Source organism: Salmo salar, chromosome 10 (assembly GCF_965601325.2).
Source record: "Salmo salar chromosome 10, fSalSal1, whole genome shotgun sequence".
Classification (NCBI taxonomy): Eukaryota; Metazoa; Chordata; class Actinopteri; order Salmoniformes; family Salmonidae; genus Salmo; species Salmo salar.
Window position 1 is genome coordinate 23,185,112 of NC_138300.1, and position 11,580 is coordinate 23,196,691.

An 11,580-nucleotide genomic window follows, 5' to 3' on the forward strand; every position below is an offset into this window, starting at 1 on the left:
CAAGACAACGCAGGACTGGCTTCAGAACAAGTCTCTGAATGTCCTTGAGTGGACCAGCCAGAGCCCAGACTTCTCTAGAGACCTGAAAAGAGCTGAGTAAAGGGTCTGAATACTTATGTAAAGTTATAAAAACCTGTTTTTGTTTTGCCATTATGGGGTATTGTGTGTAGATCGATGAGGATAAGGCTGTAACGTAACATGTTAATGGGTCTGAATACTTTCCGGATGCACTGTAAATGGCAGGGAACATATGGAATGAGTGATTCATTGTGAAAGATAAAGAGCAACATTTTAGTTTAAGACTCAGGAGAAAATAAATATAGCCTGTGTATAATAGTATGCTGTTAATTCCAGGTCATGACCGGATCTCTAAGGAAATTAGGCTGTTTTAGAAAACCGTCATCTAAAGTTATTTTTCCTGTGTGGTTGATAAGGGACACCCAGCTGAGGCAACAAAAAAAATGCGCCTGCATCTTTCAAAACATAACATAGGTAGGCCTGGGCCATGCGTCAGACATTTTTGAACGCAGTGACACACAGGTACAGTCATGAACAGTGGTGAAACATCAACGCTGTAATACATGATAACAGCTGAACAGATTATAATACAGGAGGGGAAATGCTGTGATGTAAGCTGGGTGAATCACACCACTGAAATAGTTCTGTGCTTGAACACGGGCCAGAGTTTTTTTTTTTATATATGAAATAAATCATGAGAAGAAAAAAAAATAAAAAATCACAACCTTTCATTGCACTTGAAAAAGATCACTTTAGCAGGTCCAGGGGTTAAGAACATTATTATTAACCAATTGTCCATCTAAATGAACATATTAAATCTGACTTCTAACACATGGGAGTGTTAAAGAGCAGTTATGAACCAAATGAGCATATACACCACTCCAAATGTGTGAGTAGAGCTCTCACTGCTGGCTAAATGAATGGTAAATAATCTAGGAGTTAAATAGACTAGTATGAGCATCCAGGGTATCACAGAGAGGATATTGGAGTTTAACCCAACTTTTTCCAGAAGGCACACAGAGCAGTATAAGGAGGGCCAGGAATTTGTCCTGAAGAAGTAACCTGGGAAGGAAACTCATGGCCCTAGTTATGGCTTCCTGCACCAGTTAAGTGGTCAGAGAAAACCTCCTGACCCTAGGGAAAGGGCACAGCTGATACATAATATAAATAATATTTGTCTTTACCATATAGTCCTCCATTATTTGCATGCCAGTAACGTTCTTCCACAGCCATAATGGTACAATATTTAGTGAGCAGCATAAAGGGGTCTACACACATTAAACAGACAGTAGATACGGAGCATAGCGCAGTAGTTGCAATGTCGTTTTTCCTGTCACAAAAACGGCGGGAGCATTCTACACACTTTTGTGCAACTTGAAAATTGAGACGTGCCATATCATTCCTTATGGCGCCGCGGGGGCAGTGTTGTCACTTGGTTCCTTGATCTGATCTATAGGCTATGCATCAAAGTAGCATATTCTGCATTGATAACCAAATACAGTCTCAACGACTGTTCAAACAATAAACCAAACATTGTAGCCTTATTATAATCCCCCCCCAAAAATGTATTTTGTTGAGAAGTAATAACTACAACTGGTAGCCATATGCCTTTTCTCCGTGATATGACGACATTAGATGTTTTGCTGACATGGGAGCGAATACACTGAAGCAGCATATCAAATTGGGATTATGTTATAGGTTACATTGGTGAGTAGGCTATAAGAATATTTGCCAGGGAAAATTATTTATAAATTGTATTATTTCACATGGGGGAAGATGTGGGAAGCTAGGTTACTGCTAGCAGAATAACCTACAGCCTACTAGCAGGCACAAAACGAGGAGATGTTAATCAAACCTAAACTTTCATAACATGTAGGCCTAGCTATTCATTAAATATGCAGTTGGTTCTCTTTCAAATTAGCATAGTGGTGAAGTTCAACGCAATTTCTCTTTGTCTACCTCAAAAGGGGAAGACTTTATAAAAATGTCTGTCCCCCTTACGAACGTTGCTATTTGGGAGTCTAGAAATGCATGGACCGGCACGTAGCTCTACGCAAGTCAAGCTTGTAGCAAGCTTAAGGCGTGAAGGTGTTAGAGAGGTGAAGGCCTGAATACTAGGCCACTATGGAGGAAGGATGTCCATTAAGGAAGAGGATGCAACACATTACATGGGCTTTACCTCATTGACAGTTCAGGGGCTATCAGACTAATAGAGGAAGGAGCGTGGCCTAGGTGTTGATATGGAACGCAAATAGAACAGCCAACATTTTTTTTATTGTCCTTATAGAAATCTTAAGACTAATACTGTTGTTATTCATCAACTTATAGCTTAGTCTAGACGCATTACATCCATATCATTGTATACGAAACTTTGGAATCCAATTGTGTTTCAAAACAGAGACGACCAAATTGGTTCTTGACCCCAGGGCTACCGCTAATGTAAATTCCATCCCTCGCTATACAATGGAGAGGAATCCCATTCATCCGTTCACCTCAGGAAGTTCTTCTAAAGCCATTTCTTACCTCTGACAGGAAGGTCTGTGCTGATTTCTGTGCGCCGACGTGCAGCAAATACTCGTACACATATAAAGCTAACCTGGAAAACAAAGAGAAAAAGGTCAATGTCGAGGCTCCATCTCGCACCTCCTCCGTCCCCTCCGGAGAATCTCTCACCCTCTCCAGGGCTAGCAGGCAGCCTATCCAACTGGAACTCAGGTGAAAAATGCATTTGTACTGGATCTCTCCTTACAGACCAGTGGGGTTAACCAGGAGAACGCAGGTTTTGTCGTAATAAAATACAATTTTATTTTTGGTCAGACCTGTTGTATGTACACAGTATTAACATTTACAGTAGGAACCAGAGACTTTCACAATGACAGCCAGATAACATGCAGACTCTAAGGAGAAGCCATTGGGAGGCTCTAGAAAATAAAAAGAGCATCTGTGGTTTACGGAGCTCCTCCTTTAACATGGATGCTGAGGAAAACAAGAGGAAAGCAGAGACAGCCAAGCGTGGGTCGGTGTCACACTATCTGACAACCCACACTACCGTGTGCATTTTTGGTATCATTATGACTGTCATTTAGCCGCCTGTGCTGGCAATTACTGTACTCCCTGTGCTCCTGGACTAGTGATGAACCCACACTCTACTAAGAGGGAAAGGGCCTCCTGAGTGGCGCAGCGGTCAAAGGCACTGCAGAGCTTGAGGTGTCACTACAGATCCAGGTTCGATCCCGGGCTGTGGAGCAGCCGGGAGACCCACGAGGCGACGCACAATTGGCCCAGTGTCGTCCGGATTAGTGGGGGGTTTGGCCGGCTGGGAAGTCCTTGTCCCATCATGCTCTAGCGAATCCTGTGGCGGGCCAGGCGCGTGCACGCTGACACGGTCGCCAGTTGTACGGTGTTTGCTCCAACACATTGGTGCGACTGGCTTCCGGTTTAAGCGAGCAGTGTGTCAAGAAGCAGTGCAGCTTCGCAGGGTCTTTTTTCGGAGGACGCAAAGTCTCTTGACCGTCGCCTTTCCCAAGTCTGTACGGGAGTTGCAGCAATGGGACAAGACCAACTACCAATTGGGTAACAAAATTGGGAGGGAAAAAAAGAAGTGAGTTTGGTCACATTAGGTTAAGTCTACTGTTGGGAGCAGAGTCTCAGAAACACTTGTGCTGGATGTTGAATTGATGTTGAACCAAGCACAAGGGACATTGTCTCTAAGTAATCATTCATTTGATATGCCCGCTTCATACAAGGGAAACATTTCTTCCACAGACTGCAAAAAAAAAAAACAGTTCTGACTAACGTTAGACATTAGTTAAAGGGGACACCTATCGTCTTAATTATTTCTCAGTGTTACATCAGACATTACCTTCACTGCTCATTTCAGTAATCTAGTGTAAACAAATGGTTCTGGACACAACAAACACAATCATGGCCACAGTGTTTTATCTGGTCTGTCTGTTTTATGGCTGTGGATTTGTTATGCTGGAGTGACTGCTTACAGCAGGGCTGTCGAGGTCCAGAGTCACAATTATAAATCCTCTATCCACAGCTTTGTACATTTTCTTTTGCACTTTATTTGGGTAGTCCTTCTGTAGATGCTCTACAGATGTCATACTATTAACCAACTATCTGTTAATAAGCAACTGCTTGCTAAGGTTAGGTTTAGAGTAAGGGTTAGGGTACAGGTTAAGGCAATGGTTAAGTTTAGGGTTAGTAGATAGTTAGTTGAAATGTTACCGATAGTCTGTGTAGAGCATCGGATCCGGCCCAAGGGCCGTATGTTTGACACCCCTGGCTTAGAGGGTAGGTCAAGGGTGATAGTAGAAGAGAAGGATGGGCAGAACAATGGGTTATGGGTAATGGCATGATATTCAAATGAATGACACGGTGGAGCAAACCGCTGGCTGCAATATTTTCATACTCATCTCATCATAGAGGGGAGAGTGACCACACTACCTGGTAACACTGAAAATGCTTGGTGGCGTTTGTAATCAGGTCTCAACTGAGTTTAATTCAAACTAGCCAGTGAGAACTGAGCACTGGGAATGTGCTCTGAATGAACGTAAATGAAACCAGTAAAAAATGAGGCGCTCCTTTAACCAGGAAGTACCTGTGCTCTCCCAGTCTGAAAACTTGTCAGGTTCCTGGTACACCAGCCGCCTCCCCTCTGTAAAATGTAAGAAGACTACCTCATGGCTGTTTGTAATACCCAGCGGCATGTGTGGACTTCTATAAGCTGGTCCACACTGAACTGGATCGAACAGAAATTCCCATGAGTGCCCTGATGAAATTTTCATGGCTACACTGGTATGATCTGAGGGGTTCTGTGCCCTGGTGATGGGCACCTGCCCTGTTCTAATGCATTATTTAAAAACACTCATTCAATCCTGGCTTCGGGGGACACCTTTTGTTGCACTGTCAGTAGCACTGAGTGTAACTCCGCCAAGGGAAGAGGGTTGTGGAGACTCTCCCTGCGCAGGTAGAGATGGCGTCAGCAGAGGGAAGGAGACGGAGAGAGGGAACTTGCTAGGCGTTAAGACAACTGTGTGATGGTGAGAAGGGAGATCTACAGGATAACGACCATAGTGGAGACCCTAGGGCCACACATGACAGGAGACAGACAGAGCACTGACACCAAGCACAAGGCATTCGTTCATACAAAAACCTTCTCTGAAACGAGACTCCGTCTGACACACACAAGCTCCATGTCCTCTGTCCTCTCAAAGGGAACATCTCTGTAATAATATATTTAAAGTATCAAGAGTGGTGCTGGTTCATCTTCTCTGTCATTTTTAGTGATGTCTCAGGTGCCTAAAAAAAAGATAATCTCAACATCCTAATCCATTGCTCTGCTGGTCCAGTCCACCCCTCTAACCCACTGTTCTCTTCCGTGCCAGACTCCAGCTAAAGAGCTCTGAGGCCACTGAAACCCCATCATCATGGATAATGGTCATACAAATTACATGCTGTGGAAAGGTTAGGAGACAAGAGACCAGTAGACTTCGCTCAGTTAGACAACTACTGTTGAGTGGGTGGTTTAGTTTGATCCGCTCTGTAGTGACTAACGTTAGAGGCAGCCCCAGCTCCACAGTCAGCAGCATCCCCGGCTCCACAGTCAGCAGCATCCCCGGCTCCACAGTCAGCAGCAGCCCCGGCTCCACAGTCAGCAGCAGCCCCGGCTCCACAGTCAGCAGCAGCCCCGGCTCCACAGTCAGCAGCAGCCCCGGCTCCACAGTCAGCAGCAGCCCCGGCTCCACAGTCAGCAGCAGCCCCGGCTCCACAGTCAGCAGCAGCCCCGGCTCCACAGTCAGCAGCAGCCCCGGCTCCACAGTCAGCAGCAGCCCCGGCTCCACAGTCAGCAGCAGCCCCGGCTCCACAGTCAGCAGCAGCCCCGGCTCCACAGTCAGCAGCAGCCCCGGCTCCACAGTCAGCAGCAGCCCCGGCTCCACAGTCAGCAGCAGCCCCGGCTCCACAGGCAGCAGCAGCCCCGGCTCCACAGGCAGCAGCAGCCCCGGCTCCACAGGCAGCAGCAGCCCCGGCTCCACAGGCAGCAGCAGCCCCGGCTCCACAGGCAGCAGCAGCCCCGGCTCCACAGGCAGCAGCAGCCCCGGCTCCACAGGCAGCAGCAGCCCCAGCTCCACAGTCAGCCCAGAGTTTTACACGGTGTCCACACTTCAAGGGGAGATCTTCCACCTCATCCAAGGTACACTCCTGACATCCCACCTCAGGCTATCAGACTACGCTCCCGCAAGACATGAAAGCACCTCTGCCAAGTTTAGCCAGCTAAAGCACAGACAGTTAGCAAATTAACTTTCCTGTCTTGGTGTAAATAATTCAGCAGCGAGAGCATGGGCTTGGTTAGATAAGGTATGCATGGGCTTGGTTAGATAAGGTATGCATGAGAAGTGATGGAGAAGGGAGTTGGGGTGAATGCAAGATAGTAATTGTATCAGTTTTCATAATGCCCTTTTAGTTTTTCCTTGTTTCACAAAAGCCTAGGCCTAGAGGAATTAAGATCATGATCGCAAGTTGATGAGTACTGACATGTCTTGTAAGCAAAGGAGGATGCATAGATTAAAGGACACCTCTGGAAGCATTTCATTCTCCAAGTGTTAGGCTACCTGTTTATGAGATGAAACTAAGATTAAATGAACATTTTTACACTGTGGCCATTTTTTTGCAGACACAAAACAGTGACAAAAGACTGTACACACGCATGGCTTAAACCAGCCATGGGTTAATCCACACACACACACTTCAGTTTAATAAACTCAAAAATGGATTCCCATTGCCAAAGTCATCTCTGTCTCTTTACCAGGAGCTAGCCTCGAGCTAAATTGACTCCACAATTATGGACATGCTTCGCTTGAAAGGACGCCATTGTATTCTAACCTGAGAGTCTTCATTTTGGGGAAATTGATTCATTTCAACAAAAGTTTGATTCTATGAGAAAGATAGAATACCATCAAGATACCAAGCAGACAGGGTTTATAAATGGAATAAGCAGCTAATAGATATTGTTATCAGTTAAGAATGAATATGTACTACTAGTGTACTGAAATAACAGTAATTTGGACCCCTCCACACAGTCTATACTTAATAAATGAGCTACATAAGACTTAAACAAAGGTATCATGTCGCTATAACATTTCTATAATGCGTGGGCTAGTGTAATCAACAGAATACACTTAGACTTCATGAGTTTGTCTGTGCCGTGACCAACCTGATTACTGACTTCACGCACGTAGCCTCAATATTTATACTGTCTCACTTATTTAAAAAGTGAGAAAGCTAACAAATATGTGCGGATGCACCAATGCACCAAATGAATTGACTGTTGACACCTCTGAATATGAGCATATTCATTCAAAGCAAACCAGAGAAAATCAGAGGTTCATCACAAAATAGTGGCATGTTTTTCCATACGTGAGTACGTGGTTCTTAAAATGTCTTTCTCAAAAGTCCAAAATGCATATGGCAGGGCCATTTGTATGATATCAAAACCGTGCATTCAGACCTCAAGAACTCTATTAAACTCCATGCGAATATAGGGGAGGGTGTGGATGTAAAAAAACACATTCAAATCAAACACTTTATTCAAGATATTCAATTATCCTCTGAATATTATAAAATGTCTTATAGGCCTAACCTATATGTATAGAGTATGCATTGCCTTAAATGTAAATACTACAACGTGTGACAGAGTCACGCACGACCGACTACTGTATCATGATGAGAAACATTCAATTTGATGAAGTCCATGGAAGGGCCCTGTGATAGCGGGTTCCTCAGCACATTTCAATGACGTTGTAATTAACAAACAATAAGGTCATATTAATGTTGGAGCCTCTGTTTCAACCCTGTGGAAAGCAAATTAAATCAAGTGCAGAAAGAGTGAGTGTGATGGAATTAATTCCTCTCGTCACAAGGGCACGAGTTCTTGTTCTACATTTTTCCACAGGCATCTGACGCTTCTCCTCAAGGACAGGTAAACAAAGAAAAACTAACAAACATCTCTTCCATTCTATACACCTCTCTTGAACTCTAGGTCGAGCACTTCCTTGAATGACACCATCATCAGTCATCAGATTAAAATCTTAGTGATTTTGTAGAGTTTTTAGAAGAAAAAAAAGTTACCAAGCTCAGGTTCAGTCTTTATTCTTCTAGATTCCTTCAAGGTTTTGATAAGCCATTATACCCTCCCCATTCTTGGTCCACTTTTTATAACTTCCATCTGCTCTGTCAGTGGTTCTGTACTAGACACCTTTACTCTATGGTCTCCCCTCTGCTGTACCTAAACATGTTGGTGAGAAATGGACGACCTCCACAAAAAGAGAGACCATATAGGTCTTTCATTTCAATTTCCAAATTAAGTAGGAGTTAATCTAACAAGACTTCAGACAACATGGGTAGCGTCCTGACTAACCATAGCGTAAAGAGAAGCATGCGTTTGCCTCATGGTGCATGGCAGAGTCATTAGTTAGGTGAGAAGGTAAGTGCATCCTCACTCTGGCCATCACCTGCTTACCGGACTCTAAGAACACACAGTGACAGAACACACACATGCAGAGGATGGTGCCAGAGGGTTCACTGCATAAACTGATGCCAATCAATCAAATAACTTCATTTTTCTTGTGAGTGAAACATACAACAAGGCAAAGGACATACGGGACAACTGTATCGTCATTTAACTTCAAGGTAAAATGTAAAGGGATGGGGTGGAGGGAATATTGTTCTGTCACAACTACTGTATGTCTCTGTATTACTAAGTGAGGAAATATTCAGTCAACACTACATTTTAAGAGCACTTGTGTCTACTGGATCTGCCTTTGATTGTAAACAAATAAGATGCATATGTAGGAATCCACAAGTTTTTAAAAGGATTCCCTATAATAAAATCAGGGAATATATGGGCATCACATGCCCATTCAAAATGCATTATTCTTGCTGTATTGGTACATGAACCACATGGAATTGTTTTCAGTTAGGATTCATACTCCCTCAGCACACAATGCTGCCTCCGTTTGTCAATACACAGGAAAGATTTTCTCTAACGGAGAGAATATGCCATTTACTTCACACATTCAAATTTGGGTGAAATTAAGACACATAACTGAAGCCTACAAGTAATACTCATCATGATGAGCCCCACACAGTCAGCAATAGGATGAATGCAACTTAGGCAAGTCAATTGAAATATTTTTCAATGAACACTAACTACATAATATAATTCTAACATCCGGCTGAGCATCAAACACCCCAAAAGTTTGAAAATAGGTTATTTTTAAAAAGTATTTATTCATACATGAGGGGAAAAAAAGCAAAATGCGATAGCATAGCTATCCAGTTGCCTTGATCTAATCGTATTCACAGTATTGACTGTGATCTTGGGACAAGAAACTCTGTTCATAATTGTGTCAGTCATCGGTTACACAGTCTGTGAAGGGTAAATATGTAACAAAGTGTTTCTCATATCACAACCTTCTTGGAATCATGCTGTTCCATGAAGGAAGCGGTGCTACTCTTATCAGAATCCCTACACAATAGTTTGTGTAGCATAAAAAGCAAAAAAGTACATAAGATGTAGCCTTCATGTAAAACACTGGTTTAAATCTGAGTCTCCATTTATGATCAAAACCGTTCATCTGACATTTTAAAAGTTGTGGCAGTTTCTCTGCTTACCCCTAAAGAGGATAAAAGAGTCGTTTGAACTCTGATATAGCAGTTATTATTATTCAAAGCATCATAATGAGACAATATTTCATCAAAAGGATTGAGATCATTGTTAGTCCTAGGTTTTTAAAACATGTATCAGTTCGATATAGTCTAAAAATGTTACAGTAACACTCCAACATAGATGATACATTGCTTATACCATGCTTAAAAAAAGTTTACGTATGTATAAACTTCCTTTACCATGGAGTGGAGTTTAGTCTGCTGATGTTGGTATAAGTAAAGTTTAATTTAACAGACAAGACAAAGTCCTCGTCATTTGCTCAAGTGGGATGTCCTGTACAAGTCCTTAATAAACACGAATATGGCAAGAAAACATGTAGCATAGACGTCTAGAAGATATCTAGTAGACCTTCTGTACGGGTCGATTGCATTTTGAAAAGTCCCTCGTAACACGTCTCAAAACTTTACACATTCAAACAATGTGAGAGTCAGCGTCCATGCAACTCCATCTAGAAAGACATTAGACGTATTCCATATTTTAAAACAGAATCTCAAGAAGAAAATCTTTTTTCGCAGTAGCAATACTGTAACTTCATGCAATCGCTGCATGCGCGCTACATTGTATCTTTAAATTCCAGAAAGCGACACATTTGTAACCCCAAATGAAACATAGCTACAAAAGACGAACAACTCTTCCGTGCGTTGCGTTCACAACGTGCGAGAATTTTGTAATAAATATCATCTAAAAGAACGAGAAAGTGCAACTAACAAGAAAAAAAGTTAAAGAGACGTGCCACGGCAGGGGTAAACAACACTCAGGAGAGCGAGCGAGTACTGTACACACCTTTAAATTATGGTAGCTATAGTTTAGAAAGTTGGAACTTCCTTTTAACCATGTAAAACTCTTAAATGGTGCATAATTCACTTACTTTTCTCTCGCTTGACTATCGGAAGGGACGACAGCTCCTTTACCTTTGGCGTACATGCTGGATTCTGTTTTAAGACTTTTACCCCTCTCAACACCTGTCAAAGAAAGCAGCCAGGAAAACGTTCTATCTCCATAGCTACCCCTTTAGTGTTTTTCCTCCCCCCTCCTTTTTTTTTTTTTTTTTTACATCTCCAACATTGGCCACAAATCAGGCACAGTTTCTATTGGGGGGACTTGAAACAGACCGCTGGTGGATTTTTTTTCCCCTCTTAACCGCTGTTCGAGAATGTATTCTTACTCCCTCCGCTATGGAATGGTAGGGGCTTCTTAAAGGGGAACGCACACTCTTCTTGCTTACTGACCTCAGAAACATGTAAGAGATTGAGATATGAAAAACAGACTAACTGAAGCCCTCAGTTTAAGGCCTTCGTACTTGCTTGAATATAAATGTTCAAAATGGCAATTTTGTCTGACCATGATACAAAAAGTATTTACTTTATAGATGTCTCTTTTTTCTACCAGGTTACAATGAATGGACTGAACTGAATAATGTACCCATTAGAGAGCTCTCAGCATTACAATTCTGACTGGGAAAAAAGGAGACTTCTATGGGTAACATACGTAAGACATGTATCATCATAATCAATACAAATAAATATCTAGGTTTCGCAATGAATAACTACGATTCAGAAGAGAACATGTCTAAGAAAACTGGGTAGGCCATAGCAAGCTTTATTTTGAGAGGCCACTCACTCAGACCTATACAGACTTCTTAAATGTCCAGTCCCTGAAAGAGAAACAAATGGATTGTGCTCACTAACTGGGAGAGTACATGAGCTTTGTGTACTACATTTCACTGTCAGCTGATGGTTTACATTTCTCAGATCATACATTCAAAAGGGCTCTACTGGATTGACCAAAGTCTCAAGGCCATTTTCGCTGCACTCCAACGTTGACTTAAT

The 11,580-nt window shown here is 42.7% G+C and overlaps 1 protein-coding gene across 2 annotated transcripts in view; it reads right to left on the reverse strand.

Moving 5' to 3' along the window:
* LOC106613785 (single stranded DNA binding protein 4) overlaps positions 1-10,897 on the reverse strand; it is a 134,595-nt gene extending 123,698 nt beyond the window's left edge. For both annotated transcript variants that reach the window (XM_045687512.2, XM_014216397.3), the window contains exons 1-2: positions 10,620-10,897; positions 2,542-2,614 (exon numbers count right to left, since the gene is read on the reverse strand). In XM_045687512.2, coding sequence (XP_045543468.2) covers positions 2,542-2,614; positions 10,620-10,675 — 129 coding nt within the window. In that variant the 5' untranslated portion in view covers positions 10,676-10,897. The remainder of the gene's footprint in view (positions 1-2,541; positions 2,615-10,619) is intronic.
* Positions 10,898-11,580: the final 683 nt, after the last annotated feature.